Here is a 24273-nt window from a genome sequence, read left to right on the forward strand (position 1 = left end):
CGCCAACGAAAGGCTGGTCGCCAAGGGATTCGTTGGGATCACAAAGATATTAGTTTATGGATGCGTCTCACGACAGCGCCACGTGGGGTTAATCAGCCCTTTCAGGGCTATGTCGGCAGATCATCAGCAATCGGATTGTCGGCAGCAAACAGAAAAGGTTGCTGCTGGCAGTTCAATGATAGCCAGTGCAGATTCGGAAACACATGCAGGTACAAACATGAATGCAGCTTCTGTAGTGGAAACCATAGCCTATCAAAATGCTTTAAACGAAATAAAACCCCAACAGCAGAGATTAACCAAAAAGGGGGAAACCCCAATTAGACTCGGGGAGATGGTGGGCTATCTAAGCAGGTACCCAGATAGAAAAGCAGCACAATTGCTGGGGGAGGGTTTCTCAGAAGGTTTTAAGATCCCATCTACTTCAGGCCCATTAACCTGTTCTCGTAACCTTGCTTCAGCTTATACATATTCTCACATTGTCTCCACAAAACTAAACAAAGAAATTGACCTGGGCCGCATGGCAGGCCCATTCCCCAAAATGCCAATAGAAAACTTAAGGGTCTCTCCATTGGGGGTGGTCCCAAAGAAGGAACCCAATAAGTTTAGGCTGATCCATCATCTGTCCTTCCCTCATGGAAGCTCAGTTAATGATGGAATCGATCAGGAACTTTGCACAGTCTCGTATACTTCATTTGATACAGCGATTGCATGGGTTCAGAAGTACGGCAGAGGAGCTTTAATGGCAAAAACAGACATTGAAGCTGCCTTTAGACTCCTACCAGTCCATCCAGAAAGCTTCCATCTCTTGGGTTGTCAGTGGCAGGGAATGTTTTATGTAGACTTGTGTTTACCGATGGGCTGCTCCATCTCATGCTCCTTGTTTGAATCATTTAGCACATTTTTGGAGTGGGTAGTAAAGAAGGAAGCCGGCGTGCGTTCTGTCCTGCATTATCTAGATGATTTCCTATGTATTGGTCCACCAAAGTCATTTGTTTGTGCTTCATTATTGGCAGCGATTCAGTCGGTTTTTAAGTGTTTTGGAGTACCGTTAGCATCAGATAAAACAGAAGGCCCGTCTACACTTATCAAGTTTTTAGGAATTTTGATTGACAGTGAAGCAATGGAGTGCAGATTACCGGATGACAAGGTCAGTGATCTGCTGGAGGCAGTCAGAGAAGCTAGATCTCACCGTAAGATCAGATTAAAGGATCTACAATCGCTGTTAGGGAAAATGAACTTTGCGTGTCGCATTATTCCAATGGGTAGAGTTTTTTGTAGGCGCCTAGCTGCAGCTACCTCAGGCATAACCTTTCCACATCACTTTGTGCGGCTGGCTAGAACATTAAAGGACGATCTGGCGGTATGGGAACAGTTCTTAATAGAGTTTAATGGGAGGTCATTGTGGATCAGACCACCGGTTTCAAATTTTGATCTAGACATCCACACTGATGCAGCGGGGTCAACTGGTTTTGGTGCATATTGTTCGGGACAGTGGTGTGCAGATAGGTGGCCAGAGAGTTGGAGAAACAATGGGTTAACACGAAACTTAGTACTCCTTGAATTGTTCCCCATAGTGGTTGCTTGTGAAATTTGGTACAATATTTTCCAAAACCGAAAAGTGAGATTTCATTGTGATAACTTGGGAGTTGTAGAAGTCATCAACAAACAATCAGCTTCTTCCCTGCCTGTTGTTACGTTGCTGCGTCATCTAGTGCTGCGCTGTTTAAAGTCAAATTGTCAGATTACAGCTGTGCATGTTCCCGGTGTTTGCAATTCTGTGGCTGATGCTCTGTCTCGTTTTCAGTGGGACAGATTCCGTTCGTTAGCCCCGATGGCAGAGGTACAAGGCAAGAAGTGTCCGGATTTTCTGTGGTCACTGCCAGTGACACCGCATACGCTCTGATAGAACGGTCTGTGGGTGTAAGCACATGGCAGAGGTACCAGTCAGCATGGAGGGAATGGGAAAACTTGTGTGCTCTAGTGGGACATGATGCCAGGTTACATGACAATGTTTCCTTGTTGTTATTTTACATTAGCAGGGCCTTTGTGGATGGTACTTCATTGTCCAGTATTGATAGTAAAATGTCTGGATTAGCTTTTTGGTTTAAGTTGCACGACTTCACTGATTACACAAAGCATTTTTTAGTTAAGCAGGCCCTAAAGGGTTACAGGAAAAGTTGTAAGAAGACCAGAGATAAACGGCGTCCGATTTCTTTCCAGTTATTGCAGCAGATACTGAGTGTACTAGGCCGAGTCTGTAGCAGTCCCTTTGAAGTGTTTCTCTTTAGTTGTGCATTCACACTGGCCTTTTTTGGCGCTTTTAGAATCAGCGAGTTGGTGGCGAGTAGCTCCACCAGAAGTGGGGGTCTACAAGACGAGGACGTGCATCAGTACACAGACAGATTAGAATGTTTTCTGGCAAAGTCAAAAACTGATCAACAGGGTAGAGGAAAATGGATCACATTGTTTCCTTTAAGCGGGTCCAGGGCCTGCCCGGTCATCTGTTTTAGAAACTATGTCTCAAGAAGGCCAAATATCCAAGGTTCATTACTAATTCATGAGGATTGTAAGTCATTGTCACAATTTCAATTCACAGCAGTTCTTAAAAAATGCCTGACAATATTGGGAGAGTCTCCAAATGCATTCACTTCACACTCATTTAGGATAGGAGCAGCCACAGAAGCTGCTAGATGGGGCTTAGGGCCTGACATAGTTAAAAAAATCGGGAGATGGGAATCGAGCAGATTTAAGAGTTACATTCGATTACATTTATTATAAATGGCGTACATGTATATATATGTGTACATTGTGGTAATCTTATAGTAGTTGTGTCTTCATTTAGACAATTGTGTGATAATTGTGTTTTTGTTTTTTGTTTTAGCTGAACAGCAATGCCTGGTTTGGATCATGGGACATTCATTTGTTTTTTGGGGGGCCTTACGTGCAGCAGTCAGGCCTAATGGCAAACAGTTGGGGTTGCCCAGTTCCTTGGCACGGGTGACATGGATAGGAAAGAGGGGAATGCAGTGGCATCAGCTGTTAAAAGAAATCCAGTATCATGTGGAGTTCTACCGCCCCCCGGACGTCTTACTTATCCATTTAGGTGGTAATGATTTAGCAATAAGAACATCAAGACATTTAGTTAGGAACATAAAGCTTGATATGTTGAATTTATGGAGGTCTTACCCAGAAACAGTGGTGGTCTGGTCGGATATAGTAGCTAGACAAATGTGGAGAACAGCGCGATCAGTGGCTCGCATCAATAATACAAGGATAAAGGTTAATAAAAAAATAACAAAATTTGTGTTGGAAAACGGAGGGGTGGCCATACGTCACCAGATGCTGGAAAATACAAAGGAACATTTTTGGAGAGATGATAAGGTACATCTTAATGACATTGGCATTGATATATGGATGTTGGGAATACAAGAAGGAGTAGAACGAGCCATTAAGTTGTGGAGGAACTCACTCTTGTAAGGTGTCACAAGAGCGAGTCTTGGCGGGATGTGGTTGTTTAAACCCCCTCTTTGTTGGTTGGAGAATTATGTTTTTAATGGGGTCCCTGGGCCAGAGCTCAGCGGACAGTGGAATATGGGTCCCTGGGGAGGAGCTCAGTGGACAGTGGAATAGATGGGTCCCTGGGGAGGAGCTCAGCGGACACAAGGAAAATGATCAAGGGGTATACCCAGATTCCCCCTTGAGCTAGGTGTACACGGCGGAGGGGGATATGGGGCTGGGATTTATAACAACCACATCTCTGGGCCGATAATCTTGTTTTTTCTTATTGATGTTTTTTCTTATTAAAATAAAGGGCTGCTGTGGCCAAAATTTTAATCCATGTCACGCAGTGTGTGGTGTCTTATTTATTAGATTACCAGGAGCGCAATTCACTAGTCCATCAGTCAAGCAGAGTGAAGGCAGATAGACGTAACGTACATGACTGAGGCAGTGATAGATCCAGGAAAGGGTTAAGGAGTAAGGGATGGGGGTTTTTACCTAAGGAATGTGGTGGTGGGCGAGCAGGAGGAGAGATGGGGGCAGGGGCCATATAAGAAATAGGTCCCATGTTAAGGTGTCATTCCTTTGTCCTGGACTTAAAGACTGAACAAGCAGTTGTCCCACCCACCCTCCCTATAAAAAAGGGAAATGTATCAATATCAGGACTTTGCAACACTGTCAATATTCTAACAATGTTATTGGTATTCAACATCATCGGTATTTTATCAACATTATTAGTATTGTATCGTATTGTATCAATTGTTATCAGTAATGTATCCAAATTGACAATGTCATATCAACATATTAATATTGTATTAACATTTTAATATTGTATGTTACAGCAGCATTTGGCGGCGGCGGGATGTGGTTGTTTAAACCCCCTCTTTGTTGGTTGGAGAATTATGTTTTTAATGGGGTCCCTGGGCCAGAGCTCAGCGGACAGTGGAATATGGGTCCCTGGGGAGGAGCTCAGTGGACAGTGGAATAGATGGGTCCCTGGGGAGGAGCTCAGCGGACACAAGGAAAATGATCAAGGGGTATACCCAGATTCCCCCTTGAGCTAGGTGTACACGGCGGAGGGGGATATGGGGCTGGGATTTATAACAACCACATCTCTGGGCCGATAATCTTGTTTTTTCTTATTGATGTTTTTTCTTATTAAAATAAAGGGCTGCTGTGGCCAAAATTTTAATCCATGTCACGCAGTGTGTGGTGTCTTATTTATTAGATTACCAGGAGCGCAATTCACTAGTCCATCAGTCATGACCCCCCACAGCCTGCGCTTTCTTTCCCTGCAACCAGTGTTAACCCCTCGTTGCCCTTCAAAGTCAGTCATGAGTCACTTTGCCCATGGCTCCGCTTTGGGCTCCGTTCAGCCTTACCACACACACCGCTCACAATACACACATACCACACACACCACTCACAATACACACATACCACACACACCACTCACAATACACACATACCACACACACCGCTCACAATACACACATACCACACACACCACTCACAATACACACATACCACACACACCACTCACAATACACACATACCACACACACTGCTCACAATACACACATAACACACACACTGCTCACAATACACACCTACCACACACACTGCTCACAATACACACATACCACACACACTGCTCACAATACACACATACCACACACACTGCTCACAATACACACATACCACACACACTGCTCACAATACACACATACCACACACACTGCTCACAATACACACATACCACACACACCGCTCACAATACACACATACCACACACACTGCTCACAATACACACATACCACACACACTGCTCACAATACACACATACCACACACAACGCTCACAATACACACATACCACACACACCGCTCACAATACACACATACCACACACACCACTCACAATACACATATACCACACACACTGCTCACAATACACATACCACACACACCGCTCACAATACACACATACCACACACACTGCTCACAATACACACATACCACACACACCGCTCACAATACACACATACCACACACACCGCTCACAATACACATATACCACACACACTGCTCACAATACACATACCACACACACCGCTCACAATACACACATACCACACACACTGCTCACAATACACACATACCACACACACCGCTCACAATGCACACATACCACACACACCGCTCACAATACACACATACCACACACACCGCTCACAATACACACATACCACACACTGCTCACAATGCACACATACCACACACACCGCTCACAATACACACATACCACACACACCACTCACAATACACACATACCACACACACCGCTCACAATACACACATACCACACACACCACTCACAATACACACATACCACACACACCACTCACAATACACACATACCACACACACTGCTCACAATACACACATACCACACACACTGCTCACAATACACACATACCACACACACTGCTCACAATACACACCTACCACACACACTGCTCACAATACACACATACCACACACACTGCTCACAATACACACATACCACACACACTGCTCACAATACACACATACCACACACACTGCTCACAATACACACATACCACACACACTGCTCACAATACACACACCACACACACTGCTCACAATACACACATACCACACACACTGCTCACAATACACACATACCACACACACCGCTCACAATACACATATACCACACACACTGCTCACAATACACATACCACACACACCGCTCACAATACACACATACCACACACACTGCTCACAATACACACATACCACACACACTGCTCACAATACACACATACCACACACACTGCTCACAATACACACATACCACACACACTGCTCACAATACACACATACCACACACACCGCTCACAATACACATATACCACACACACTGCTCACAATACACATACCACACACACCGCTCACAATACACACCTACCACACACACCGCTCACAATACACATATACCACACACACCGCTCACAATACACACATACCACACACACTGCTCACAATACACATACCACACACACTGCTCACAATACACACATACCACACACACTGCTCACAATACACATATACCACACACACTGCTCACAATACACATACCACACACACTGCTCACAATACACACATACCACACACACTGCTCACAATACACACATACCACACACACCGCTCACAATACACACATACCACACACACTGCTCACAATACACACATACCACACACACTGCTCACAATACACACATACCACACACACTGCTCACAATACACACATACCACACACACTGCTCACAATACACACATACCACACACACCGCTCACAATACACACATACCACACACACCGCTCACAATACACACATACCACACACACTGCTCACAATACACACATACCACACACACTGCTCACACAACACACATACCACACACACTGCTCACAATACACACATACCACACACACCGCTCACAATACACACATACCACACACACACCGCTCACAATACACACATACCACACACACCGCTCACAATACACACATACCACACACACCGCTCACAATACACACATACCACACACACTGCTCACAATACACACATACCACACACACTGCTCACAATACACACATACCACACACACCGCTCACAATACACACATACCACACACACCGCTCACAATACACACATACCACACACACTGCTCACAATACACACATACCACACACACTGCTCACAATACACACATACCACACACACCGCTCACAATACACACATACCACACACACTGCTCACAATACACACATACCACACACACTGCTCACAATACACACATACCACACACACTGTTCACAATACACACCTACCACACACACCGCTCACAATACACAAATACCACACACACTGCTCACAATACACACATACCACACACACTGCTCACAATACACACATACCACACACACCGCTCACAATACACACATACCACACACACCGCTCACAATACACACATACCACACACACTGCTCACAATACACACATACCACACACACTGCTCACAATACACACATACCACACACACTGCTCACAATACACACATACCACACACACCGCTCACAATACACACATACCACACACACCGCTCACAATACACACATACCACACACACTGCTCACAATACACACATACCACACACACTGCTCACAATACACACCTACCACACACACCGCTCACAATACACACATACCACACACACTGCTCACAATACACACATACCACACACACCGCTCACAATACACACATACCACACACACTGCTCACAATACACACATACCACACACACCACTCACAATACACACATACCACACACACTGCTCACAATACACACATACCACACCCACTGCTCACAATACACACATACCACACACACTGCTCACAATACACACATACCACACACCGCTCACAATACACACATACCACACACACTGCTCACAATACACACATACCACACATACTGCTCACAATACACACATACCACACACACCACTCACAATACACACATACCCCACACACTGCTCACAATACACACATACCACACACACTGCTCACAATACACACATACCACACACACCGCACACCATACACACCTACCACACACACCGCTCACAATACACACATACCACACACACCGCTCACAATACACACATACCACACACACTGCTCACAATACACACATACCACACACACTGCTCACAATACACACATACCACACACACTGCTCACAATACACACATACCACACACACTGCTCCCAATAAACACATACCACACACACTGCTCAAAATACACACATACCACACACACCGCACACCATACACACCTACCACACACACCGCTCACAATACACACATACCACACACACTGCTCACAATACACACATACCACACACACACTGCTCACAATACACACATACCACACACACCGCACACCATACACACCTACCACACACACCGCTCACAATACACACATACCACACACACCGCTCACAATACACACATAACACACACACTGCTCACAATACACACATACCACACACACTGCTCACAATACACACATACAACACACTGCTCATAATACACACATATCACACACACTGCTCACAATACACACATACCACACACACTGCTCACAATACACACATACCACACACACTGCTCACAATACACACATACCACACACACTGCTCATAATACACACATACCACACACACTGCTCACAATACACACATACCACACACACTGCTCGCAAAACACACATATCACACACACCGCTCACAATACACACATACCACACACACTGCACACACCGCTCACAATACACACATACCACACAAACCGCTCACAATACACACATACCACACACACCGCTCACAATACACACATACTGCACACACACTGCTCACAATACACACCTACCACACACACTGCTCACAATACACAAATACCACACACACTGCTCACAATACACACATACCACACACACTGCTCACAATACACACATACCACACACACCGCTCACAATACACACATACCACACACTGCTCACAATACACACATACCACACACACCGCTCACAATACACACATACCACACACACTGCTCACAATACACACATACCACACACACTGCTTACAATACACACATACCACACACACCGCTCACAATACACACATACTGCACACACTGCTCACAATACACACATACCACACATACTGCTCACAATACACACATACCACACACTGCTCACAATACACACATACCACACAAACTGCTCACAATACACATATACCACACACACTGCTCACAATACACACATACCATACACACTGCTCACAATACACACATACCACACACACCACTCACAATACACACCTACCACACACACTGCTCACAATACACACATACAGTTAGGTCCAGAAATATTTGGACAGTGACACAATTTTGGCGAGTTGGGCTCTGCATGCCACCACATTGGATTTGAAATGAAACCTCTACAACAGAATTCAAGTGCAGATTGTAACGTTTAATTTGAAGGTTTGAACAAAAATATCTGATAGAAATTGTAGGAATTGTCACATTTCTTTACAAACACTCCACATTTTAGGAGGTCAAAAGTAATTGGACAAATAAACCAAATCCAAAAAAAATTTTTTTATTTTCAATATTTTGTTGCGAATCCTTTGGAGGCAATCACTGCCTTAAGTCTGGAACCCATGGACATCACCAAACGCTGGGTTTCCTCCTTCTGAATGCTTTGCCAGGCCTTTACAGCCGCAGCCTTCAGGTCTTGCTTGTTTGTGGGTCTTTCCGTCTTAAGTCTGGATTTGAGCACGTGAAATGCATGCTCAATTGGGTTAAGATCTGGTGATTGACTTGGCCATTGCAGAATGTTCCACTTTTTTGCACTCATGAACTCCTGGGTAGCTTTGGCTGTATGCTTGGGGTCATTGTCCATCTGTACTATGAAGCGCCGTCCGATCAACTTTGCGGCATTTGGCTGAATATGGGCTGAAAGTATATCCCGGTACACTTCAGAATTCATCCGGGTACTCTGGTCTGCTGTTATGTCATCAATAAACACAAGTGACCCAGTGCCATTGAAAGCCATGTATGCCCATGCCATCACGTTGCCTCCACCATGTTTTACAGAGGATGTGGTGTGCCTTGGATCATGTGCTGTTCCCTTTCTTCTCCAAACTTTTTTCTTCCCATCATTCTGGTACAGGTTGATCTTTGTCTCATCTGTCCATAGAATACTTTTCCAGAACTGAGCTGGCTTCATGAGGTGTTTTTCAGCAAATTTAACTCTGGCCTGTCTATTTTTGGAATTGATGAATGGTTTGCATCTAGATGTGAACCCTTTGTATTTACTTTCATGGAGTCTTCTCTTTACTGTTGACTTAGAGACAGATACACCTACTTCACTGAGAGTGTTCTGGACTTCAGTTGATGTTGGGAACGGGTTCTTCTTCACCAAAGAAAGTATGCGGCGATCATCCACCACTGTTGTCATCCGTGGACGCCCAGGCCTTTTTGAGTTCCCAAGCTCACCAGTCAATTCCTTTTTTCTCAGAATGTACCCGACTGTTGATTTTGCTACTCCAAGCATGTCTGCTATCTCTCTGATGGATTTTTTCTTTTTTTTCAGCCTCAGGATGTTCTGCTTCACCTCAATTGAGAGTTCCTTAGACCGCATGTTGTCTTGTCACAGAAACAGCTTCCAAATGCAAAACCACACACCTGTAATCAACCCCAGACCTTTTAACTACTTCATTGATTACAGGTTAACGAGGGAGACGCCTTCAGAGTTAATTGCAGCCCTTACAGTCCACATGTCCAATTACTTTTGGTCCCTTGAAAAAGAGGAGGCTATGCATTACAGAGCTATGATTCCTAAACCCTTTCTCCGATTTGGATGTGAAAACTCTCATATTGCAGCTGGGAGTGTGCACTTTCAGCCCATATTATATATAGAATTGTATTTCTGAACATGTTTTTGTAAACAGCTAAAATAACAAAACGTGTGTCACTGTCCAAATATTTCTGGACCTAACTGTACTTCACACACCGCTCACAATGCACACATACCACACACACTGCTCACAATACCCACATACCACACACACTGCTCACAATACACACATACTGCACACACTGCTCACAATACACACATACCACACACTGCTCACAATACACACATACCACACACACTGCTCACAATACACATGTACCACACACTGCTCACAATACACACATAACACACACACTGCTCACAATACACACATACCACACACACCGCTAACAATACACACATACCACACACACCACTCACAATACACACATACCACACACACCGCTCACAATACACACATACTGCACACACACCGCTCACAATACACACATACTGCACACACACTGCTCACAATACCCACATACCACACACACTGCTCACAATACACACATACTGCACACACTGCTCACAATACACACATACCACACACACTGCTCACAATACACACATACCACACACACTGCTCACAATACACAAGTACCATACACACTGCTCACAATACACACATACCATACACACCGCTCACAATAAACAAATACCACACACACTGCTCACAATACACAAATACCACACACACTGCTCACAATACACAAATACCACACACACTGCTCACAATACACACATACCATACACACCGCTCACAATACACACATACCACACACACCGCTCACAATACACACATACCACACACTGCTCACAATACACACATACCACACACACTGCTCACAATACACACATACCACACACACCGCTCACAATACACACATACCACACACCGCTCACAATGCACACATATCACACACTCTGCTCACAATACACACATACCACACACACCGCTCACAATACACACATACCACACACACTGCTCACAATACACACATACCACACACACTGCTCACAATACACACATACCACACAAACCACTCACAATACACACATACCACACACATCGCTCACAATACACATATACCACACACACTGCTCACAATACACACATACCACACACACCGCTCACAATACACACATACCACACACCGCTCACAATGCACACATACCACACACTCTGCTCACAATACACACATACCACACACACCGCTCACAATACACACATACCACACACACACCGCTCACCATACACACATACCACACACACTGCTCACAATACACACATACCACACACTCTGCTCACAATACACACATACCACACACACCGCTCACAATACACACATACCACACACACTGCTCACAATACACACATACCACACAAACCACTCACAATACACACATACCACACACATCGCTCACAATACACATATACCACACACACTGCTCACAATACACACATACCACACACACCGCTCACAATACACACATACCACACACCGCTCACAATGCACACATACCACACACTCTGCTCACAATACACACATACCACACAAACCACTCACAATACACACATACCACACACATCGCTCACAATACACATATACCACACACACTGCTCACAATACACACATACCACACAAACCACTCACAATACACACATACCACACACATCGCTCACAATACACATATACCACACACACTGCTCACAATACACACATACCACACACACTGCTCACAATACACACATACCACACAAACCACTCACAATACACACATACCACACAGATCGCTCACAATACACATATACCACACACACTGCTCACAATTAGTGATGAGCGAGTACTAAAAAGCTCGGGTGCTCGAAGCTCGGGCCGAGCCTCCCAAGATACTCGTGTACTCGGCCCGAGCACCGAGCCCAATGTTATCCTATGGGAGACCCGAGTATTTTTGTGAAATGACCCCCCGGCAGCATGTAGAAACCCTAAAAATGTCACAAAAGTCTCAGAAGAGTGCTCAAATGACATGGCATCAGCATGGGGAAGACCCCTTGAAGCATTTATCACTCAAAAGTCACAGCTGTGAACAATTTTGTCCAAGTTTTACGCCATTTTTACGGACTCACCAGAAAACCTTCCAAAATGACACCAAAATGAATTTTCATGGCGGAAATGTTAAGGGCACATACCCAATAGTGAGATAGAGCTGGTGTATGTTACTTTTTGAGATTATTACATGAAAGATTTTACATGAAAACCTTGTGTGGCACTCCGATGTCCAAAACGCACGTTTTGTGCTTTTTACTAGCGATATCGGTCATTTTTTTTTTTTATTCTATCTCCCTCAGTCCGTCGGTCTGTCTCTCTCTGTCTTGTCTGTCCCCCTCTCACAGTCTGTCGGTCAGTTCCCCCCCCTCTCTCTTACTTACCGTTCCCCGATCACTGCCGCGGCGCTGCACAGCTGTTCAAACTCCGGTGGCTTTTCCTCTTTTGAAAAAGCCGGCCGCTCATTAATCAATCTCCTATTCCCTGCTGTCCTGCTTTTCGGCGCCTATGATTGGTTGCAGTGAGACACGCTCCCACACTGAGTGACAGGTGTCACACTGCACCCAATCACAGCAGCCGGTGGGCGTGTCTATACTGTGCAGTGAAATAAATAATTAAATAATTAAAAAAAACGGCGTGCGGTCCCCCCAATTTTAATACCAGCCAGATAAAGCCATACGGCTGAAGGCTGGTATTCTCAGGATGGGGAGCTCCACGTTATGGGGAGCCCCCCACCCTAACAATATCAGTCAGCAGCCGCCCAGAATTGCCGCATACATTAGATGCAACAGTTCTGGGGCTGTACCCAGCTCTTCCCGATTTACCCTGGTGCTTTGGCAAATCGGGGTAATAAGGAGTTAATGGCAGCCCGTAGCTGCCACTAAATCCTAGATTAATCATGTCAGGCGTCTATGAGACACCCTCCATGATTAATCTGTAAATTACAGTTAAAAAACACACACACCCGAAAAATCCTTTATTAGAAATAAAAAACACTAACAAAGTCCCTCATTACCAATTTATTAACCCCGACAAACCCTCCATGTCCGGCGTACTCCACAGTCCTCCAGCGTCGCGTCCAGCTCTGCTGCATGGAAGTGACAGGAGCTGCAGAATACACCGCCGCTCCGGTCACCTCCACGCAGCTAATGAGATGAGTATAGCGATCAGCTGAGCTGTCACTGAGGTTACCTGGATCCAGCGGTGGATGCAGCGGTGGCCGCGGGTAACCTCAGTGACAGCTCAGCTGATCGCGCTACTCACCGCCGCTCCAGTCAGCTCCATGCACCAACTGAGGTGAGTATAGCGATCAGCTGCTGTCACTGAGGTTAATCGCGGCCACCGCTGGATCCAGCGGTGGCCGGGAGTTACCTGACTGAAAGCAGCTGATCGCGCTATTCCCTTCATTAGCTGCGTGGAGGTGACCGGAGCGGCGGTGTCTTCTGCAGCTCCTGTCACTTCCATGCAGCAGAGCTGGACGCGACGCTGGAGTCCGTGGAGTACGCCGGACATGGAGGGTTTGTCGGGGTTAATAAATTGGTAATGAGGGACTTTGTTAGTGTTTTTTATTTCTAATAAAGGATTTTTCGGGTGTGTGTGTTTTTTAACTGTAATTTACAGATTAATCATGGAAGGAATCTCGGGGAGACGCCTGACATGATTAATCTAGGATTTAGTGGCAGCTATGGGCTGCCATTAACTCCTTATTACCCCGATTTGCCAACGCACTAGGGTAAATCGGGAAGAGCCGGGTACAGCCCCAGAACTGTCGCATATAATGTATGCGGCAATTCTGGGCAGCTGCTGACTGATATTGTTAGGGTGGGGGGCTCCCCATAACGTGGAGCTCCCCATCCTGAGAATACCAGCCTTCAGCTGTATGGCTTTATCTGGCTGGTATTAAAATTGGGGGGGAACCGCACGCCGTTTTTTTAAATTATTTATTTATTTATTTTACTGCACAGTATAGACCCGCCCACCGGCTGCTGTGATTGGGTGCAGTGTGACACCTGTCACTCAGCGTGGGGGCGTGTCTCACTGCAACCAATCATAGGCGCCTGTGGGCGTGGAAAGCAGGGAATATGAGATGGCTGTGTACAGAGCACAGCGCGCCGGCCGGTATAAAGGCTCGGTCACGCTGTGCAGGCCGGCCAATCACTGCAATTCCACAACTAACAGGGCTGTGGCATTGCAGTGGTCTGCCAGCCAATCCCTGCATGAGGGCTGGCTCTCAAAAGAGCGCCAACATGCAGAAATGAAGACCACGAGTAAAGCACGAGTATTGCAAAATTACTCGGTACCCGCCGAGTAGCCCGAGTACAGTGATACTCGTGCGAGTACCGAGTAGTAACAAGCATACTCGCTCATCACTACTCACAATACACACATACCACACACACCGCTCACAATACACACATACCACACACCGCTCACAATGCACACATACCACACACTCTGCTCACAATACACACATACCACACACACTGCTCACAATACACACATACCACACACACCGCTCACAATACACACATACCACACACACTGCTCACAATACACACATACCACACACACCGCTCACAATACACACATAACACACACACCGCTCACAATACACACATACCACACACACTGCTCACAATACACACATACCACACACACTGCTCACAATACACACATACCACACACACCGCTCACAATACACACATACTTCACACTCTGCTCACAATACACACATACCACACAAACCGCTCACAATACACACATACCTCACACACTGCTCACAATACACATACCACACACACTGCTCACAATACACACATACCACACACACTGCTCACAATACACACATACCACACACACCGCTCACAATACACACATACTGCACACTCTGCTCACAATACACACATACCACACAAACCGCTCACAATACACACATACCTCACACACTGCTCACAATACACATACCACACACACTGCTCACAATGCACACATACCACACACACCGCTCACAATACACACATACCACACACACCACTCACAATACACACATACCACACACACCGCTCACAATACACACATACCACACACACTGCTCACAATACACACATACCACACACACTGCTCACAATACACACATACCACACAAACCACTCACAATACACACATACCACACACATCGCTCACAATACACACATACCACACACACCGCTCACAATACACACATACCACACACACCGCTCACAATACACAAATACCACACACACTGCTCACAATACACACATACCACACACACTGCTCACAATACACACATACCACACACACCGCTCACAATACACACATACCACACACACTGCTCACAATACACACATACCACACACACTGCTCACAATACACACATACTTCACACACCGCTCACAATACACACATACCACACACACTGCTCACAATACACACATACCACACAAACCGCTCACAATACACACATACCACACACACCGCTCACAATACACACATACCACACACACTGCTCACAATACACATCTACCACACACACTGCTCACAATACACACATGCCACACACACCGCTCACAATACACACATACCACACACTGCTCACAATACACACATACCACACACACTGCTCACAATACACACATACCACACACACCGCTCACAATACACACATAACACACACACCGCTCACAATACACACATACCACACACACTGCTCACAATACACACATACCACACACACTGCTCACAATACACACATACCACACACACCGCTCACAATACACACATACTGCACACTCTGCTCACAATACACACATACCACACAAACCGCTCACAATACAGACATACCTCACACACTGCTCACAATACACATACCACACACACTGCTCACAATACACACATACCACACACACCGCTCACAATACACACATACCACACACACCACTCACAATACACACATACCACACACACCACTCACAATGCACACATACCACACACTCTGCTCACAATACACACATACCACACACACCGCTCACAATACACACATACCACACACACTGCTCACAATACACACATACCACACACACTGCTCACAATACACACATACCACACAAACCACTCACAATACACACATACCACACACATCGCTCACAATACACACATACCACACACACCGCTCACAATACACACATACCACACACACCGCTCACAATACACAAATACCACACACACTGCTCACAATACACAAATACCACACACACTGCTCACAATACACAAATACCACACACACTGCTCACAATACACACATACCATACACACCGCTCACAATACACACATACCACACACATCGCTCACAATACACATATACCACACACACTGCTCACAATACACACATACCACACACACCGCTCACAATACACACATACCACACACCGCTCACAATGCACACATACCACACACTCTGCTCACAATACACACATACCACACACACCGCTCACAATACACACATACCACACACACACCGCTCACCATACACACATACCACACACACTGCTCACAATACACACATACCACACACTCTGCTCACAATACACACATACCACACACACCGCTCACAATACACACATACCACACACACTGCTCACAATACACACATACCACACAAACCACTCACAATACACACATACCACACACATCGCTCACAATACACATATACCACACACACTGCTCACAATACACACATACCACACACACCGCTCACAATACACACATACCACACACCGCTCACAATGCACACATACCACACACTCTGCTCACAATACACACATACCACACAAACCACTCACAATACACACATACCACACACATCGCTCACAATACACATATACCACACACACTGCTCACAATACACACATACCACACAAACCACTCACAATACACACATACCACACACATCGCTCACAATACACATATACCACACACACTGCTCACAATACACACATACCACACACACTGCTCACAATACACACATACCACACAAACCACTCACAATACACACATACCACACAGATCGCTCACAATACACATATACCACACACACTGCTCACAATACACACATACCACACACACCGCTCACAATACACACATACCACACACCGCTCACAATGCACACATACCACACACTCTGCTCACAATACACACATACCACACACACCGCTCACAATACACACATACCACACACACTGCTCACAATACACACATACCACACACACTGCTCACAATACACACATACCACACACACTGCTCACAATACACACATACCACACACACATCGCTCACAATGCACACATACCACACACACTGCTCACAATACACACATACCACACACTCTGCTCACAATACACACATACCACACACACTGCTCACAATACACACATACCACACACACCACTCACAATACACACATACCACACACACCACTCACAATACACTCATACCACACATCGCTTACAATACACACATACCACACACACTGCTCACAATACACACATACCACACACCCTGCTCACAATACACACATACCACACACACACTGCTCACAATACACACATACCACACACACCACTCACAATACACACATACCACACACACCACTCACAATACACTCATACCACACATCGCTTACAATACACACATACCACAAACACTGCTCACAATACACACATACCACACACACTGCTCACAATACACACATACCACACACACCGCTCACAATACACACATACCACACACACTGCTCACAATACACACATACCACACACATCGCTCACAATACACTCATACCACACATCGCTTACAATACACATATACCACACACACTGCTCACAATACACACATACCACACACACCGCTCACAATACACTTATACCACACACACCGCTTTCAATACACATATACCACACACACCGCTCACAATACACACATACCACACACACCGCTCACAATACACTCATACTGCACAAACCATTTTTGGTGAAAATGTTTATGTAGCTGAGAGTTGAATCTGCCCAGCAACAGGCAGCAGGGGCTGAAACCGTTAAATTTTGGGAATACCCCACCCTGGGAGCGGTCATCAGACAGGGAAAGGATGGTTCCCTCTAGAATGAGTCAGTAAAGGCATAGTGAGCGATCATGATAGACAAGTAGACAGTCGGTTGTGAAGGTCGCATACAGTGGATGGATTGTGGCAATGGAGCAAAGGAGACAGAAAGTAAGACAGCGGAGTCCGGAGACACAGGGTGTGAACAGCGTTGTAACTAGAAGTCAATCCTTGGATGGAGTGGCTCCAGGCTAATGGAGATTGAGGACAGAATCATAGCATCAAGGTCTTTTGCCCATGAAGGTACAAGTGACTTATATTAGTGCAGGATTCTAGTGGCCAGGCCCCTTAACCATTAAGGTACTGGGTGACTTCCACTGCTGCGGGACTCTAGTGGCCAGGCCACTTAACTGTAATTGTACCAAGTAAACCTTTACTGGTGTGATAGTCAACAAACCGAGCAGTGTCCCGTTGGATGTCCAGGGATGCATGGCTTTACTCGGGTCATTATGGGACTCCTGAGGAGACCAGACATAAGACTGCAGGAAGGGAAAGTGACCGTCATGATGTACACTGTAATGCTGGACTGGGTTGCACTGGGACTCACCGGCCCTGTTAGATCTGACGGAGCCCAGCGGGAAGTTGAATTGTGTCTGTTAATTGAAAGTGAAAAGTGACATGCTGGAAGATATGTGCCTGCTGTCTGGAGTATAAAGATGTGAATGTCAATGAACCGTTCAGTGAAGAATTGTAGTTTAAAGTAAAGAGTCTCCTTGTGTGTGTGAGTCTTCATCCAGTCCTGGCTAGCTGAGACCATTGCCCGTATGTGGCCAGCAGGGGTTCCCAGCCAACAAGACAAAAGTCCCCACACCCCACTAGGACCAGGCATTTCATGTAGCATGCTGGGGTGTACCGGGTCAGTCCCTAGCCAGCGACTACCGCTTCACACAAAGCTGTCCCTTACAGATCCTTTTGATCCATTCAGAATGTTTTTGTCTTCAGCTGCGCCCTTTATACCATCCTCACCACTCTACTTCCTCCAGATTATTCTGCCTCCTCCAGGCTGGTTTATTCCCTTCTGATTGTCTCATGATAGGAGACTAAAGCCCTTCACTCATTTGTCTTGTCCATACAATACTTTCTTTTTCTCACTTCTGTTTCATATCTGTCCTCTCTAGATTCTCCTTTCATATTGAGACTTTTGTCTTCTCCAGACTTCTGTCTCCTCCAGCTTCTCTCCTAATCTATTTGTCTCATTGAACACTCCACCATGAACTCTAATTCCTCTATCCCCTCAGCGCTATCTGTCCACCTCTGTTCCCTCTACCTCCTCTATGCCTCTTTGTGACGTTCAGGACTCTTTGTCCGTCTCTGACATCTCTCCTTAAATCCAGACTGCTCTAACTTCTGTAAGATGTCTGCCCTTACCAGACTCCTTTGTCCCCACTAGACCCCGTTATCCCCCTCCTTAGTATTTACGTGCTTCTGGAGAATCATTGTTGATGTATAGACTCCTGTTTCCTCTAAACTCCCCATTATCACTCCTCTCCGTCACCCCCCAAACCATTTCTTCTCCAGAATCCTATGTCTTTATCCAGACTCCATTGTCTCAATTAAACCCACTTTTGCTGTTGAGTCTACAGTGTGGACTCCTTTATCCTCTTCAGATATTTTTCCCTTTCCGATTCCTCTATTCTCTCTAGATGTCTCTGTCACTTTCAGGAATCTCTGAACTTTTCCCTTTGTCTTCTCTAGACCGCACACAGAGACAATGTGGAACATGCTAATTTCTTCTTTCCTCTCATTTCTGCCGTTGACAGAAGGTCTGGGGCATCCCATAACACTATATGGTCAAACACCTCCATAATAATTGGTTCAGCCAATATATATTTAAAGTCTACGGCTCCTCAGGAAGGAACAAGCACAATCTTTACATTTGGTGCAAATGTGGAATTAAGGAACTCTGAGCCCAGCAGTAATGGTCTCTATGATTCTTCATTCCTAGAGTTCTCCTGACAGTCCTGAGGATGGCATTTCTCATGGTTTTATGTCTGCTAAGAACTTGGTGCTCAATTTAAAACTCATAATTGTCCCTGAAAATGGATCCAGTAAGGAGAATCCCCTCCTGGCCTCCAGACATGAAAATTGTCAGTATGTTTGTATGTGTAACGCCCCTGTAAACGGGTCATTACAGGGTATTAAATGTTACCCCATTTTTCCCGAGTAGGAGGAAGAAGAGTCCCCACAACACACACTCACATCACACTGGCAGGAAGGAGTTAATAGCTTTTGCAGCATAAAGTTTTGAGTCCATGACTCATCCTGTCTCATTAATAAGCAGGCTGCTGGACACAGGCAGGTCTCCATGACAACCAAGGGGAGGGGGCCTGAATAGGAGTGAGTTTAGTGCAGAACACACAGAAAGTTTGTCAGAACGTCAGAGGCTGCAAGGGAGTGCAGACTTACACAGGACAGCTCCTGCTGAGGAGATGCCACGAGACCAGGGCTGATAACACCTAGAGGAAGGTAATGGAGCTGAGGACTGGGGATCCCTGGAGAAAGTTGTACCCGGTGGCGGTTTGTGTGTTGTCCGCTACTGGAAGAGAGACAGACAGAATGGCGGCGGGTCCCCAAGATGCTCTATGCCACGGGGATAGCATTATCGCACTGAAAGAGAGAGGGACCCCCAGATCACTCTACCGGCCCCTTCCTCCTACCTGCCCGGGACCGACCAAAGGCTACAGGCGGCGAGGACCAGCACCCGGGTGCGATGTGGAACGGACTTTAAATAAAGAACAACTGGAATCGCACTCCGTAACTGCTGTGAGTAATGCCGCCGCCCTGTGCCCCCGGTGTCCCTGAGGACTGTTGTCCTGGGTCTCATAAACCTCCCGGGGCCACCCCGCTCCACCCGTGGGGAGCTATTCCATCCGGCTGCCCGTAACACCTGCCCCGGAGAGAGACTGCGCAGCAGCGGCTGAACACCTGGCCGCAAACCACGGGTGGCGCTGCAAGCATCCCCCGTCCCCGTCCTTTACCGTTTCCTGGGGGGGAGAGTGATGGCAAGCTCTCCAGGAACCCCATTACCCTCCTTCCATCCCCCTTGTAACACCGGACTGACGGTCGGACTTTCCTTTTATTGAAACCCGCCGGGGGTCACGGAAGCCGGGTCGGGCCACTCACAGCCTGACCCCGAATACCACCGGCCCGGTGACTGTGCGAGCCCTGCAAGTCTCGGCGTGGGCATTTCATATGCTAGCTATAATATTCCTAAGTCACCCTTGTCTATCACTTACCAATATATTCAAATGGCACCGCAGAGGTAGGGTAACCTGAGCTGCACAGGAAGAGCAGAAGCAGGAAAGAGACCTTCACTGGAGACATGTCTTCTGGTCCTGGAGATATGGGGGATCTGGCTCCAGTGCTCCATTTATACAGGTGATGGGGGAGCGAGCAGGATTTGAGGATCCTGGTCTTATGCTTCAGTTATGAGTTTGCAGAGGAAAAACAAATGTGGAAAGTCATATGTCAGGCCTTGCGACTTCTCAATTACCAATATCTAAACATGTGAGGAGAAGGAGCAGAACTCCAGCTCCAGAATAGACCCCTGCCAAGAGGAGATATTGCTGCTTCTTTTTCCTCTACAACTGGAAGCTTCTGGAACATCTGGTGCAGTGAACAATAATGGTGACTTCAGCTGTGGTGCCACGTTTCCAAGAGAAAGTGGGTTGAGAAGAGAATGCTGAAGGAAATAAAAATTGGTATGAATGTTATGTCTGGACTGGTAGATGGACTCTGGACTGATTGATGGATCCTGGATGGGTAGATAGACTCTTGTGTGGAGGCCATTTTATATCATGTCCAAGCATTAGTCATTACAGAAAAAAACGGAGTTAAGTGCTGATTTTTGTTCTTCGTGGATCTTGTCTAACTTCTGGCTTTAGCTGCAGAATATTGTTCTGGCTGACTGGATCTTCTTACCTCGTTCATTAGTGCTCAGTCATGTGATGGTGGATACAGTTTAAATGGCCTCAGTGGAAAATGATGCATCAAAGGAAATAATTGATATCAATAATTCAAAACCTGTCCATACAATGTCATGGGTGTGCCCTGTTCTGGGGAGATCTCTGACGAGTCAGAGACCAGAATGTCTCAGCACCTTATTGTGTACAGGTCTGCAGCTTATGTTTAAATGTATTTGCTTTCTTTTGGTGCTGTAGGGGTTTAAGACTCTTTTTTTTATCTGGCTATCCTTTAGAGCCTTAATCTCAGGTGCAGCTTTTTGTGACCTCTCTCCTTTCCCATAAGTAGTCACGTGTCTCAACACCTGATGTCAGTTATAGATTCTCATATCCAAGTTGTCCTCTTTGGAAGGAGCCAGTCTCTGGAAGAAGCTAAAGATTTATGACTATTTCAGCTGTGCGGTTAGCTGCATTGGAATTGCTTGAAGTGTTTTCCTTTTGTGTCTTTCCCCCAATCTGTCTACCTACCCTTGTGTTGGATTATTGCAGTGGTGAGACTAGTGCTCTTGCAGGCCTTCTCACTAGCTAAAAACTTATAATTGACTCTAAGTACTACATAATGATAAAAATGAAATGCCAATGCAGGAATATTTTATGCAAAGTGTGACGCCCTGGGCAAGCCAGGGGTCACAGGTCACAACACCACACGCACCCCACATTCCCTGCAGGTACACACAAAGTCAAAACTTAAATCCTTGTTGCCTTCCTCCAGGGGCTGGTGTCCACACCAGGGGGTGGGCCAGGCGGTTGGCTCCACCCACCGAGGAGTTCACAGCCCTGGAGGCGGGAAAACCAGGCAGTTGAGTGTTAGAGTGGAAAGAGAAAGGAGTAAACAGTAAGAGGAAAGTTGAAAGTGACAGAGAAAGTGACAGCAAGAAGCCTGAAGTTAGTCCGGGTGTGTGCCCCGGACTGAGACAGCAAGGTTGGCAGACGGCGGTGACCGTCTGCAGGAGAGATTGCTCGGAGGTTGCCGAAAGGACCGCAGATGGGTGGTGACCCGGCGGTACCGGAGCAGTATACAAAGAACAGTCAGC

At 46.1% G+C, this 24273-nt stretch overlaps 1 protein-coding gene across 1 annotated transcript in view; it reads right to left on the bottom strand.

Moving 5' to 3' along the window:
* The window catches only part of LOC142297137 (omwaprin-a-like), a 33455-nt gene extending 10827 nt beyond the window's left edge, over positions 1–22628 (bottom strand). Inside the window, exon 1 of the mRNA XM_075341415.1 lies at positions 22514–22628. Within this exon, the coding sequence (XP_075197530.1) occupies positions 22514–22601 (88 nt within the window). The 5' untranslated portion in view covers positions 22602–22628. The remainder of the gene's footprint in view (positions 1–22513) is intronic.
* Between the last annotated feature and the right edge of the window lie 1645 nt (positions 22629–24273).

The sequence above is a fragment of the Anomaloglossus baeobatrachus genome, chromosome 3, assembly GCF_048569485.1.
Source record: "Anomaloglossus baeobatrachus isolate aAnoBae1 chromosome 3, aAnoBae1.hap1, whole genome shotgun sequence".
Classification (NCBI taxonomy): Eukaryota; Metazoa; Chordata; class Amphibia; order Anura; family Aromobatidae; genus Anomaloglossus; species Anomaloglossus baeobatrachus.